The 15,337-nt window shown below is 36.5% G+C and overlaps 1 protein-coding gene across 2 annotated transcripts in view; it reads left to right on the top strand.

Moving 5' to 3' along the window:
• Cubn (cubilin) overlaps nucleotides 1-15,337 on the top strand; it is a 254,814-nt gene that overhangs the window by 179,631 nt on the left and 59,846 nt on the right. For both annotated transcript variants that reach the window (XM_063237874.1, XM_063237875.1), the window contains 8 exons: nucleotides 1,218-1,392; nucleotides 2,587-2,762; nucleotides 4,067-4,276; nucleotides 4,919-5,059; nucleotides 5,681-5,862; nucleotides 10,349-10,520; nucleotides 11,524-11,730; nucleotides 14,091-14,240. In XM_063237874.1, coding sequence (XP_063093944.1) covers nucleotides 1,218-1,392; nucleotides 2,587-2,762; nucleotides 4,067-4,276; nucleotides 4,919-5,059; nucleotides 5,681-5,862; nucleotides 10,349-10,520; nucleotides 11,524-11,730; nucleotides 14,091-14,240 — 1,413 coding nt within the window. The remainder of the gene's footprint in view (nucleotides 1-1,217; nucleotides 1,393-2,586; nucleotides 2,763-4,066; nucleotides 4,277-4,918; nucleotides 5,060-5,680; nucleotides 5,863-10,348; nucleotides 10,521-11,523; nucleotides 11,731-14,090; nucleotides 14,241-15,337) is intronic.

The following is a 15,337-nucleotide window of genomic DNA, read 5'->3' as shown; positions in this document are numbered from 1 at the left end:
TGTAGCAATACCCATGAAGAGCAAAATGGGGTGGAAACCTATCCTACAGATGCTGGAGAATAATGTACAGGGGAATGGAAAGGGAGGAGATGCAGATTAATGTATTCAGCTTAAAACAAAGTGTTACGAGTTGATTGGGTTGCCATCTGATTTATTAAATAGATTCCATGTAGTGTGCGGAGAATCAAGAGGGAATGGGGAATGGTGGACTTAAGTAATAAGGTTTATATAGCTATTATACTTAATATGGAAAGTAATGGGCAAATTGTTTGGTGGAACTGAGATTGTAGATCAGATATTTTCAGTGTTGACAGCTTCCTTGAATTGAAAACAACCATGAAACTGACACTTTGCAAGGGGAACTTGAAGGAAAGACATGGACCAAGGTTGTTACAGGTTATCAAAGGGGTTTATAATTCAGGATTTCAGAGATGGAGTAATTCTGAGTAATGACAAAATTCAGGATGTGAGCACAAGTGGCTGAGTGACAGTGGAAATAAATACTGCTTGAATCTAGTAGATCAAGTGTGTGCGTGGCTGCTAACTGAATAGGTTAATTTCTTTGACACTGTAAATGTATTTATCCTACCTCATTTATTTGCTAAAATTGCCAAAAAGTGTTTGTAGATGAAAGGAATTTCTTTTTATATAACATGTCTTTTACAAAAAGAAATATAAAAGTATCTTTCATTTTCTTACAAAAAAACTAGTAAATTTCTTTATGTTTTTCATCTCTTGCTCCTCAGTCTAAATCATAAAAAATATAATGAATGGATATCCATAGAATTGTACAAATGCTTAGTTTTGAAACATGTGAAGAGTACAGCTCTGCTTCCTTCCCCAGAAATGAGCAGCCAGTGGCAGTTATAACTGCTAGTGTACTTACATGCTCATCTGACTGGTGGGTGTGTATTTCTGCTTCTTTGACTTTCTGATGCATGTTCTGTGTATTGTATTCTACTAGCTTTCAGGAAGAATGAAATTTTCAATAAGAATAGATGGCTTGGCAAATTAAAAAGTGACGCACGACACACCTGATAACTTTCCCAGTAGCAAATTCAGAATTTATTTACTTAAAAAGAAAATGAAGATAATCCTAGAACAAAGGAAAGTGAGACTGGAAATATAGACAGATTAACTTAAAAAAAATGATGATAGCAGTTGACTGTGTCCATCTTCACCAGACTAGAGATTGATTTAATCATGTTTCCTGATAGCCTGTGGGGGTAACATCTACATCCATGATGCTGATCCTACTGGATACGTGACCTCCCCCAACTATCCTAACAATTATCCGCCCAATACTGATTGCGTCTGGATCATATCTGCTCCTCCGACAAAGAGTGTAAGACTACAGTTTGAAGATCAATTTGATATTAGAGAGACATCCAAGTAGGTCACTTGGTTTTGTTTTCCCTTCTATCTAATGTTAATATTTTTAACATGTCATGTCAATGTTAATATTTTTTAATGTCATGTCTCAGAATGATTTATTTCTTTTGACAGCAGTCATACTACATAGGAAATCTAGGGACCAAGGGACAAGCTTAATGCCTCCCTCCAGCCAGGAAACTTCACCCAAGTGCCACTCTTTGATCAGCTGAGTAGAATTGTACCCTTGATACATCCTCTAAGAGACACTTAGGGTGGTACTTTAGGTTTATGTTATTTTTTCATCCCCCCACAGGAAAAATATAGTGCCTTTGGAAGATGAGTATTTATTTGCCTGGTCTCATATGCTATGTCATAGATGATAAAATGCCTGTTTAACAAAAGGCAATTTATGTGGTTTTACCAGGGGTCACCAGTGTCAGAAATGGTATTAAAGCATGTACAATACAATTTCCTGGTCTTGATTTAATAAGGATCCTTAAAGGATTACAGTCCAGAGAATAACTCTTACAATGCTAAAGACAAAGGAAAATTAATCTGTAAGAACAAAATAGAACAAGAAATCTTACATGATTTTCTCTTTCTTTTAGCAGAAATATGTATGCATATGCATGAAAGCATGAGTGATAAAAAATCTAGAGAGAAGAACGTATTTTTTTTCTCAGCATGAGGCATAATACTGTTCTTCCACTCACTGCACGTTAATTGACTGGTTTGGCTTTCTCAGGAAACATTAGGTGAAGACTTGTCCTTTTTATGGACATAGACAATTCCGCTGAGACTCTCCATTAGCTCTGGTCCCAAGCTGTCAAGAAAGCGTTCTTGTTTTTGTCCTGTGAAATGTATGAAAGGATTACGTGGAAGTACTGGCTTTGTTTAGACACACAGGGATTAATTTGAAAATGGCTTTTATATTTGTAAAACCATTGCAGAATATGGAAGGCCCGTGAACTTTCTCCCATCTGGTATCTGTAAAACTTGTCTTTTGAGCTAACTGTGAAAGACTGTGTTAGCATTAGAAGATATACAGCATTTTAAAGTGATGTGAAGCTTAAACTAGCTCTGCATAGTACCTTATGATACGTAAAGGATGACTCCATAGTACTCTTGAATAAAGTTGGTGAAACTTTCATTATCAAAATAAATCAAAGCAGTTGGCTTTATCAACAACTGTGTTTGTTTTCCTCACGTTAGCTGCCTTTCCAGTTATATCGAGCTGCGGGATGGAGGTGATTCGCAGGCACCGGTGCTTTCCAAATTCTGTGGGATGTCTTTGCCTAGTAGCCAGTTGTCCTCTGGAGAGCTTCTGTATTTGAGGTTCCGATCTGACAGTTCGACTCGTGCAGGATTCAAGGCCAAGTATTCTATAGGTAACACAATTTTAAAATACTAAACATGAAACTTGTGGTACAATAACAAATTAAAATTTTAAAAATATCTCTTTTAAAAATAAATCTTTCTATAGGCCTCATTTTATTGTTTTAAAAATTTTAATTTTACCTGCCTGATATTAAGAATTATTTTAGTGATAGAAATAAATAAATTGTGTAACTGTTTAAAGCCACTCATTTATCCATTTTAACTTCTTTCCCTTTCTTTTTTTTTTTTTCAGTACTGGGAATCAAACTCATGACCTTGTGATTGTTAGGCAGGCATCATGCTCTGAACTATATCCCTGGAGTAACACTATTTAATAATTCAAGTTATTAAACTTGAATATTTATATATTTTTCCGATATTGTTTAAAATATGCCTATCTAAACAAATTCTTATTTCTTCCTCTTATCATGGAATATGCATTTTATATTAATTGATAAAATTAATTCCTTTTATGAACAACTATATTTAATACAATGGCTTTGAACTCATCAATAATAGAGTTGAGCTTTTCTTCCCTTTAAGTCTTCAGTGCCAAATCAGTCACCATGCAAAAAGCAAATACATTACTTTAATGTTTAGATTTTCTTATTTTAAAAATGAACAATAAATATGAGTATTGAAATTCACTCTAATATGGTTACAGTGTAATATGGTTACATACAGATTAAGTATCTGGTGAGTTTGGACATTATATAAACAAATATTTAATTGAGCAAAATGTTAGAAAGCCTAATTGTAATAACATTTAATGTATACCATTGGTCATGTTATAGCCTGAGTCAGTTATATAAAATTCAATTTAGTTATCATATCCAGCTAATAAGAAATAATTGGAGGGTAATTTTCCAGACCTTGATAAATCTGTCACTGTAGTACAATGTTTATTTGATAGTTGAAACTGTACATGGAAGGCATCACTGACCCACTTCTTTCTGGACAATCTTTAGAATTATCCACCCAGGACACTAAGCAGGCATATCCATCTATCAGGTGGTTCTGGAAATGAAACACATTTGCAACTAATAGCTCTCATATAGTGACCCAAGAGAATTAATGTCACATTACAGAATACACCATCCAAAACTCATTTTCTCTTTCCCATTATTGGCTGGACTTGTATTATTTCTCTTTTCATCAACAGCATATTTAAAATAATAAGGAAAGCTCTTGCCAAACATGTTCAGGATTATTAAAACTTCAGTTTGTATTCTCTTGATACTCAAAAGTTTTCAAATATTCTGGTTTAATCAGAGAAGAGTCTGCAATAGAACATTGCACTTTTTGTGTTTTGCAGCCCGGTGTGGAGGAACAGTAACAGGACCAAGTGGCATCATTGAGAGCATTGGTTACCCCACACTTCCATATTCAAATAATTTATTCTGTCAGTGGCGGCTCCAGGGCCTAGCAGGACATTATCTCACCATCCACTTTGAAGACTTTAACCTTCAGAATTCCTCCAGCTGTGAAAAAGACTTTGTGGAGATCTGGGAAAACCATACAGCTGGTCAGTGAAAAGTAGCTGCTCTCTTTTGGAATTTTCATGTTCACATGTACTTATTCAGTATCAGAAGTTTCTTTATCTCTAAGAAAGACAAAATTATATCTACTGGCTGTTGTGAAGCTCAGATCCACCAGTGCTGGGCAGTGCCATCAATTCTCTCCTTGGATACTTCCATTTTGCAAGGGATGCCTGAGTCCCCAACTGTCATTCTGTAGCTCTTCCAGAAGATGACACTGAGGAGAACTGCACTGGCAGGGCATCCTCCTGCTGTGGTGACCCCATGGTGCCACACACAGTTATTGGGGGGAGGCGTCTTCCCCCAATGAGTAGGGAGAAGAAAGGATGATGCATATCCTTTGGTAATAGCGGATCCACACTTGTCACTCTGTTGACTCAGCCCATTCCCTTAACCAATTAATAAGGGCTTCCTCATTGTGCTGAGACACTCTTTTAATTGGTTGCATTTTTCAAAACACATCTTCCTATACTTGAATATGTCGACTTTTATTCATGATATTTTGCTTTTCTTCCCAGAGAATCCCATTTCTTTACAAGACAGATTCTGTCATTTATTGTTTACCTTGTAAGTGTGGAAGATCTCAAGTAGACAATCAATTACCTGAATATATTCTTTAATCCTCACAGGACATCTTTTGGGTAGATACTGTGGAAATGCCATTCCTCCAAGCATAGACACCTCTAGCAATGTTGCCTCTGTCAGGTTTGTCACGGATGGCTCACTTATTGCCACAGGGTTCAGGCTTCGGTTCGAATCCAGTTTGGGAGGTGAGTCTAAAAGCCCCACTATTTCTCAGCTATAATACTGTGCTGGGCACTGAGGTTACAAGAGTTTGGAAAACACAATACAATTCTGTCTTCTTGGCACTTATGGTTAATGGAGAGGTGGACATAAATCACCAATCATACCAATGAATGAAAAATTCCCACTATGATAAGTTCTGCAAAAGAAAGAGCTGTAATGAGAGATAGGAATTATATTATGATATCTATCTTAAGAAATCTAGTCTCTTGGTCCTAGTCCTAGTCCTTAGTCCTAGAATTCATATTCACAAATACCTTGACAAACAGAGGTGAAGTAAAGATCTTGTTTTGAAAATCTGAATAATTACTGTAGCCTTCTTTAATTCACTGTATTTAATAGTCCTTCATATATTGTGGGCCTTGATGATAATTAAAGTGCTGTCTCATGAATTATTGTCCACAAAGGCAAACATTAATTAATAGAGATAAGAAGTAAACACAAATGGTCTCTAAAAGTATTCACAAACATACAGTGATAAATAAGGGTGTCCATTTCATTTAGAGGAAGAATTAAATATTAATTTCCTTATGAAAGGAATAATTGTAAAATGACTGAAATGTTTCCTGTTCTTTCCCTTCTTTCAGAGTGTGGTGGGGATTTACAGGACCCTACTGGAACATTTACTTCTCCCAACTATCCAAACCCAAATCCTCACAGCCGAATCTGTGAGTGGAGAATCACTGTTCAAGAGGGCAGGCGGATCACTCTGACTTTCAGCAACCTGAGGCTGCCAGCTTATCCATCCTGCAACAATGAGCATGTAATTGTAAGTGTTCTGTGCAGGCACACATGATATATTCCATTGTTGAGGAAGCTTATGAGCCATAAATCATCACTAGGTCAGAATATTGCCATCTATGAAACTATATTTTAGACAAATTCTAAATTTGTTGATAGAACAGAGTCACGATAAACTGCCAAAGTAATTCTAAAACCTGCTTTAGGATTCTGTGAACCATCACTACATACCTCAGGATCATGGGGAAGAAAAATGTTTTTAAGTGAATGATCACTGCATATGGCAAACGAGAGGATATAAAGAAAAGTGAAGCCCAAGACACCACATAGCTAAAGCAGATCACAGTCACAGCACAAGCCACCACGAAGACTCTTAAGTAGATGAATGGTCCTGCATAGTTATGTTCTGTGTCAGAGTCACTGAGGGATCCAGTTGCGAGGTCAGGGCTACCTGCCCTGGGTGCGGCCAGTCTCAAATGGTTTAGAGATGTGAGCTCAGCATTCTAAGCTTCCATCAGCAAAGAAAGAAAATGAGATCTATGAGTGTAAATGACAAATATGAAAATATTATTAACCATGAGCTAGTATATATATGCATACCTACATGTATACATCCATCAAAGACGTATGTATACATAGGTCTATGCATATATGTATTGTAAATGTGTACAGGGAGACAAATTAAAATTACCATTGCCCCCTTGTGCAATCTTTGTCATCTCAGTAAATAACAATTCCAACTTCTGGTTGTTTAGGTCACAAATCTTTTTTTTTTTTTTTTTTTTTTTTACAAGAGATCAAACTTACAATCTTGTGCCTGCCAGGCAGGCACTTACACCACCAAACTAAATCCCTGGCTCAAGGTTACAAATCTTGATGTCTGTTTTGGAGTCCTTTCTGTCATACACATCCATATACACATTTCACTGGCTGTATCTTTTGAAAATATGAAGAATCTAACAACTCATCATATCCATTACTACCATCACCTCCCCTCACTTGGGTTGTTTCATAATTTCCAACTGCTCTTTCTGCCTCCTTTGTGTCTCCCATAATGAGAGCAGCCCATTAGGATGGTTTCAGTCTAAATCAGAGCATGGTGAGGCTGGTGCTTAGCTCCATGATAGAACACCTGCTTAGCATATGCAAGGCTGTGTAATTAATTCCCATTACACACACACACACACACACACACACACACACACACACACAGAAAAACTTACTTAGATCGTTTTGTTTTCATTAACATTCTCTAATGTTCTCTCACCTCATTCAGAGAAAACGTCCAGTGTCTTAGGATATCCTACCTAACCTCAGCAGTATCTGCTGCTCCTTCCTCTTCTGTGCATCTGTTATTTCTCTTGTTGAGAGGTCTCTGTCTCTGTCTCTGTCTCTGTCTCTGTCTTTGTCTCTCTCTTCATTGAACCCAAGGCCTTCCCCCTGACACACAGGTGCATGTTTTTAGACAGGGCTTTGGTAAACTGCCAAGCTTACACTTAAATTTGGTGATCCTCCTACCTCAGCCTCCCAGAGTGCTAGGATCTCAGGCAAATGTAGCCACACCTAGATCCTATTTATTTTTTTTTCAAATTCTTCTCAGCTCTTCTGGCTAGGATCCAGCACCTGGCCTCGTTTCTGTTCTTGAAATGTTCTGTTCTTAAAATGCTCCTATATCCAGCCTTCACATGCTTTTGTGTCTGTTTGGAAGGTTTCTTTGTCAGTGACTGCCTGGCTCATACCTACTCTTTTTTCAGGTCTCTGCTCCAACAATTGTGACCCACGAAGCCTTCTCAAAGTACCTTGAATTAAACTCACTCACCTGGCCTATTTCTTAACACACAGTCATTGTCACAGCATTTGTCCCAACTGACTCACCTAGTTTATTTGTTCATCTGTTTATTTTCCTACTACTAGAATGTAAACTCCTTGAGGGCAAGGCTTTGTTTTATTCATGACCGATCCCCAGTGCTGTTACACAGTGACTTTATAACACTATGTATTTCCTGGCTTTATAACAGTATGCATTTCGTTTTCTCGGTTAATTTCTTCTTTTTTGGTAAAGGAGATGCACATGTAACTCCCAAGGAAAATGAGCATGGGTGATAGATTTTTTGAGAATCTATATATCTGAAACTATTCCATTTAACCATTACTGAATGTATATAGTCTACTATTATGTATATTCATACATGTGAATATATTAATCATAATTTGGAGACTTTATATTGCTTTTTGGAGGGTCACTTTCCTTTACATTTCAATTTACTACTAACTCCTATTGGCTTCTACTTTTTATAGTAGGCACATCTCTAGATTCTGATGATCTTTGGCTGTTTATTCTTGTTTAAGGTTGAAATATGAAAATTGAAACACTGTTTTCATAGCTGGGCTGTTAACTTGTAGTCTTCATAAGAGGTACTGGAGGGCCTGACTTAGATTTTTAATTAGTCATCTATGAATCTCACATCTCCAGGTCTTTTCTCTTGGAGAGGGAAAATTAAAACAAAGAATCATTCTCACAAATCATTTCTTTCTGAATCGTTAGTATGATGTCTACTTTCCTTTTCTTTAAAATAGTTGCATATATATTCTATGTTTGTTTTGCTTCTGCCCTCTGCTTCAGATGAGGATTGCCTTTTGCCTACCTTCTAGTTACTTGAACATTTACCACAAAAGAGAGAAGGAAGAAAGGAGGAGAGGAAGGCAGGAGCAAACGAGGGAAGGAGAGTGACAGAGGGAGGGAGGGAGGGAAGAAGCAAGCCCTTTTAAAGATCTGCAGGTGGAGCCGGGCTACTTGCCTAATACCATACCCAGGTGGACTGAACTTTAAATTCCTCCAAAGCCAGATGGCTGTCTGACTCTGTTCAAAGAATACAAAAGGCTACACCACCTAGTGTGTAGTACCATGAGACATGCCAGATGTTGTTCTTTATCATAGAAAATTCTGTAATCTGTCCCAAATCTCATGTGTCTACTCAGTTATCTTCTGGGAGCTGTAGTTTCTGAGCACAAGAAAATTAGAGAACCAGAATGGAAATAGCACTCTAGTTGCTTCTAAAGGCTGTCATGTGCGTGTGATCAACGAGTCTCTGTACGAGTTTTAGTCATGGTGATTCTACACCAAGGCAACACAGTCAGGATTGAAGGCCACTGGTCACGTGGTTTCTAACACATCTCCTTAGCCTCATTGGTTATAATCCCCTTTCATTCTAAGTATGTGTTACCCACTCCTCTTTTCAGTGTGATTGAAATGCTTTCCATCTTTGTTTCTTTATACTTTGTTTCATGGTTTGAAAGAAGCCCACTTCAAATGTTGCTAGTTCTTTAAACATCTGCAGATTGCAAATTTCTCCTTATTCTAGTGTCTTGATCTGGAAATAGGAGTATTAGTATATGCCTGGAGGATGTTGTGAAGATTGACCAACATAGTCTGAGTGGGTGATTAACAAACTATGACATTGTGTTTGTGCAACAAATAATAGAAAATTTTAAAACAGAAGCCAGAGTGCAAAATTTAATAGTTAATTACAGTAAATAATAAAGCTTACTTCTTTTGTCACACAATGTTTCTTCCTTCTGCAGAGCTTTTTTTTTTTTTTTTTGTCCTTTTCGTTTTTATCGGTACCAGGGATTGAACTCACGACTGCCTGCATGCAAGGCAGGTGCTTATGCTGCTGAGCTAAATCCCCAGCCCCCTTCTGCAGAGCTTTTAATGCCATATTATTTCTAATTCTGAGCCATTTAAAGCCTTTTAAAAACAGGTATATCAACCACTTAGTGAATCAGTCCTTAATTATTTCTTCTGAGTCTTTTTTGAACTCTGAAAGCAGGCATACTAAAGCATTCACTTGGTTTTGTATAGCAGCAAAAAAAAAAAAAAAGCTTTGCCAGTTATCATAACTATGTAAGCAACTAGAGTTATTGTTTAATATTGTGGGGTCAATAATATTGGTCCACTTTTTAAAAAGTCAAATGAGTAAGAAAACTGAATCTTTGGATCCATAAATAATTAAGAAAGAGCCATTATATTTATATTGAGATTGATTTTTAAATTACTTTTAAAGATATTTTAAAGCATTTGAGCTATTACATACATTACACGTTAGAGATTAACATTTATGCCTTTCGTCCAACTATCAAAGCTCCTAATGAATCATTAGAAAGAACTGACCCTCAATAAGCTCTGTGAACTGTGGTGTAAACATCATCCCACACTGACTTCATATCTCAGTCATTGTCTCCACTTACACAGTATAGAGCAGTTTTCACCGGTCACCACATGGTGGGAAGGCATCACTGCAATATTTTCCTTTCACTAAAATGAGTCTAAACCCACAACGTATGTCCAGGATAATATCCTGGCCTGTGATCCTAGGAAAGGGGCCTTCACTGTTAGTGAATTTCAGCTCAGGGTTCCCTCAGGTGGAAGTCAGTCTGGGCTGGGAATCTCATCTTCTAGGAAATACTCTGTAAGACGAATTCCATATCTAAATGTTAAACTATTTTTCCAACAGATATTCAATGGTATTAGAAGTATCTCACCTCAGCTGGAGAAACTGTGTAGTAGTGTAAATGTAAGCAACACAATAAGATCTTCAGGAAACACGATGAAAATTGTGTTTTTCACAGATGGATCCCGGCCACACGGAGGCTTCAGTGCTTCCTACATATCCACTGAAGATGCAGGTAAAGCAGGATGCTGTGGATACACCTCCTTTCTATCAGTTATACTCTAGATGCCTGCAGAAACCACTCACAGCAGGGCCTTCTGTTTTCTCCTTCCTGGCCACTATAATTATGCCTGGGGTCATCAGCATAAAGTAAACATATACACATAAAAAGAAAATCCAGTCCCACAAGAAAACTTTCAGGTTTCAGAAAGAAAAGTACAGTTTCAAATTATAAACTTTTTTTAAAAGTTCTATTAATTGGATTGTAGCATAATTCCATTGCCATGAGAATTTGATTCAGATCCAGTCTTTGGTGAATTCTTTTGTGTTGAAGATACCATCTATGTTTTAGAAAGTAACTTTGTTCCAGAGACACTTTTTACTATGAAAAACTAATCATATACATATTTCCAGTAAAAAATGAATGGAAGGATTTACATTTGATAAAAATATTCATAATCAAGCAAGATATGATCTCTGCTGATATTTTCTGACCTTTGTATTGGTGCTATTATGTGAAGTTTTTAAAATTTAGAAAAAATGAAAATGAATTTTAAAAACTTTTTTACATTATTTCATTGGTATAAGAGACATTCATTGCCATATAAAATTTTCAAATTCATTGGTAGCCCATGTTATACTTTGATTCAATTAATTTTGGGGATCGAGTAGAGAACTGCTAATCAGAAGTTACTAGGACTTACCACCAATATATAGAGGTGCCTTTCTAAATTGAATATTAATGAACAACAAGCACAAATTTAAAGGTGCTGATTATCTGAGCCATCTACTCTAAACCAATAGGGAAATAAACTTTATTGTTGCCTATCTCTCCTACATCAACTCAGAAATTTCTTTCATAGTCTACACGCCTTTTATCAACACCTCAGACCGCATCCAGAAAGACAAATATATTTAGTAATAAATACAGTTGTTACTTTATTTTCTGCTCTTGGATTATTGGCATTTTCTCTTACAGCATAAATTTTACTATTAATTTCTCTGTTGCTATTTCTTAGTGTGTGGTGGGTTTCTTACAAATGCCCAAGAAGGAAACTTTACTTCTCCTGGTTATAATGGAGTCAATAATTACTCAAGCAATCTAAACTGTGAATGGACTCTCATCAATCCAAATCAGGAAAATTCATCTATTTATATTAATTTTGGGGCTTTTGCCCTTGAAAGTCATCAAGACTGTCAATCTGATGTCCTTGAGTTTCGAGCAGGTGAGTGCTATCGAAGAACACATTCTCTATTTACAGTATTTGTCTTATATTTGGTGTGATATTTCACTTTGATTGGCTTGAGTAGCACCTTGAGGAATAGCAGAGCATACTTTTAAGTGTTTCCAGATGTGTCGTGGTGGTGCGACCTTGGAGACTGTATCTAGTTTCTGACCTCTTCCTCTCTGGCTGTCTTTCTAGTCCCAGCTTCCATGAAGTGAGCATCTTTGCTGCATTGTTCCCTGCTAGATTGCTTCTTGAAACTTTTCCAGACTCTTCCTGAAAGTCAGCACTAAAACATTTCTAAACTACTTAGGTAGGAGTTTGAAAGTTTCAAGAAGCAATCTAGAGAAATCCATGAGTGCTGTAAGTAAAGACTGATGGATGATTCCAGACAGAGAAAACCAGTATTCTGATACAGATAAGGAAAATCAAGGCCAGGTTCATGAGGCTTCCACTGGGAATGAGGGCTGCGATAGGAATTGGGCTGGCGGCCATTTGTGTTACTTTTGGGGGGGGGGGTACCGGGGATTGAACTCATGACCTTGTGCTTGCCAGGCAAGGCACTGTGCTGCTGAGCTAAATCCCCAGCCCTGTGTTACGTTTTGCCAAAGAATTCATCTACATTTTCTCCATCGCCTACAATGTTGTATGAAGCTGTTGAAAGGCAGTAGAGTGATTGATCTGGCAGAAGAATTTTCAAGGCAGCCCAATGTTCTGTTTATGGCTTGAGAATTGCTGACTGTCTTTAGCCAGATTTGTAGTGAAAATCAGGAACATAAAGCAAAGCAGAAAGATTTGAAAAAGTTGAAGTTTGGCCAGAAAACAAAGGATGTATAGTTTTGCAGCCAAGGGAGAGAAGCAGCTGAAGAGATTAGTACTAGTAGAAAGAAAGCAGGAACTATAAACTGAGACAAGAAGAGAGATGCCTTGACCACATCTCAGGAACAGCAAGACCCCACCCACCACAGGCTGAAGAGTGCGGAAGACTAGAGCTTTTCATCTGGGCCTCTACACCAGAAGGTCCTCCATGAAAACTGGTTCCCTAGGATTTGTTTCACCATGCTCAATCATGCAGCCACTGTGACCTTTGTCCTAGGACTTTGTTCATAAAGCTCTCCTTCTTTAAATTGAAGGTGTCAGGTAGTTTGTCCCAGCAACCAAAGCTGGCTAATACACTTGGAGACCACAAAGAATCAAAGGAATTAATGGTCACTATATAGTTACATAAGATCCAAAAGAACAGCTGAAACAAAACCTTAATTCCTTTTGTGCCCAGCTGAGGAAAACAAAAGCACTGAGTTTCAGTGAGGTGGGTCTGTGTTTACAATTTGACCCTATGTCAACATTGTTTCCTAATAAATATATATGCAAGGATATAGGACAATAATATTGTAGATAATCCGTGCTATCAAAGATTTACTGAGTTCTACCTCATCCAAAAATTTAGAGAAAAAAAATGTAGAAGCAGCAAAAGTTATTTAGTTGGTGGGGATGTTCTTAGACAATTATAGAAATCAGTAGTAGGAGAATGTGAGACAGTCTATGTTCACGGATCACGGGATTCAACAAGAGAAATCATCCTAACTCTCTGAGGTTGTTGAGTCCAGAAAGGTCTTATGAGGGAAATTAAATTTGTAGTTTAATAATGTTCTCTATGAAAATCTGATAAGCTTCACTGCTTCTTCCTGCTGAAAACTATAGAATCAAGCAAAATAGCTGAATATAAAGTTCAGTCAGTCAAATGCCATTCATTCTTTATTGCTTCACATTTAGAAGCAGTTAAAATACTATATTTCATTGATTTATAAGATCAGTGATGTTCATCTGACAGAATAAATAGCAGATGGATGTGAGTTTTCTAGGTGCTCCATAAACATTAATCAAATTTCTGTGAAAAGTAATCTTCATAAAACACATTCAGCTCAAATCTTGACAGTTCTTGGCTTGAGTATGGAATATTCTCTTCGTTTTCACTGATTGAATACAGTGAGAACATTCTTAAAGGTTTAGGCAATTACCACCTTTATCCTGTGGATATATTTTATCACCATTGATATTACATGTTACTCCCTTAAAAAGGTATACTCAAAAGGGTTTTTAAAATTAGTTGTATCTCTGTTTAACTACGCTAAAGTACTTATCAAAACACAAATCGGAATGAATTAACACAAGTAGTAACAAACATCTGGGGCTTTTTGTTTGTTTTGGTTTTTAGTTTACTGTATCAGAGGAACCTCTTCTGTTGCAGTTAACAAAGACAGAGAAACTTTGTGACTTTGTGCAATGCTTTTTATTGACTTCATTAAATATATTTTCAAAAGCTATATAAATAAAAAGCACTTGGTGTGTTATTTTATCAGGTGATTCTGAAGGGCCTCTGTTGGGGAGATTTTGTGGCCCTACACAGCCTACAGTACCACTGGTAATACCGTATCCTCAGGTGTGGATACACTTTGTCACGAACGAACGTGAGGAACACAAAGGATTCCATGCACAGTATTTATTTACAGGTAAGACTGTTTAATATCTCATTCTCTGGCAATGAAATCATAGTTAAACTTTCATAATCTTTTCCATAAAAATATAACAAATATTTTATGACGTTTGTTTCTAGGTAGTAATTAATTTTTGAAAATAATGTCAATGAAATTTTTCTAAATTACATTTAGTAGTTTATTGTTGCTAGCTAGAAATTTTATAATTTTTATACATTTGCCTTTATTTTAGAGGTCTTGTTACACTCTTGCTGGTTTTAATACATTGTGTTCAATTCTTGATTTTTCAATGTAAAAAATCATGTGTCCTGCAAATGAAAGGTCTGTTATTTTTCAGGCCTTAAATACTTCTTTTCCTTGCCTTATTCCATTGGTTAGGGTAACTGTTATAATATTGAACAGAAAAGATGGTGACCTTAACGTGAATGTATATGAGATTTTATTGTTCAGCATATTGGTTGGTCTTAGATTTCAAATATCCTTTTATTCAGATTAAAGAGAGTCATTTTATTTTTTTAAGGACAAAGTAAAAAAAATAGGAATTTTTAGAAAAAGATTTATCAAATATTTTTCTCTATCTGTTGAGATGATCCTATTTTTCGTTTTTTATATTTTAGAAATGTTTTTTCTTTTATTAAACTATTCTTACACTACCAAAATAAATTGTGTTTGGTGATGACATATTTTACACTTATTACTGCATGTTATTTGCTAACATTTCATATTAATTTTTTATCTGTGACATTCAGAGTTTATAACTGAAAATTCAGCCCAAGATGTATAGCTACTCCTTGCTGATTCCATTGGTTATCAGAGATTTTTACATAATAAGGCTATTATCCTTTTAGCTTCTCAACTTTATATAAAAGGCTCAATTCCAGCCCTTCCTTTTCTGGAAGTCCAAGGTCACAGCCTGTCTTCCTTCATAGCCACCAGAATCTCAGGCCCCAGCCCCAGCGCACATATCTTGGTTCTTTATTTTCCCAGACTGTCACACTTTCTTTTTGGGATTGCACTGCTACATTTCAGCGCTACTGCTGACAGATTTTGGAGAGTCCTGTTTTGTTTTGTTTTTTTTTTCCCATTGAGTTCAACTCTGAATCAAAATATGT

This window comes from Cavia porcellus, unplaced genomic scaffold (assembly GCF_034190915.1).
Source record: "Cavia porcellus strain 051 isolate PalLab524CR breed Dunkin Hartley unplaced genomic scaffold, mCavPor4.1 scaffold_27, whole genome shotgun sequence".
NCBI classification, from domain to species: domain Eukaryota; kingdom Metazoa; phylum Chordata; class Mammalia; order Rodentia; family Caviidae; genus Cavia; species Cavia porcellus.
This window is presented reverse-complemented; position numbering and strand designations above follow the sequence as displayed.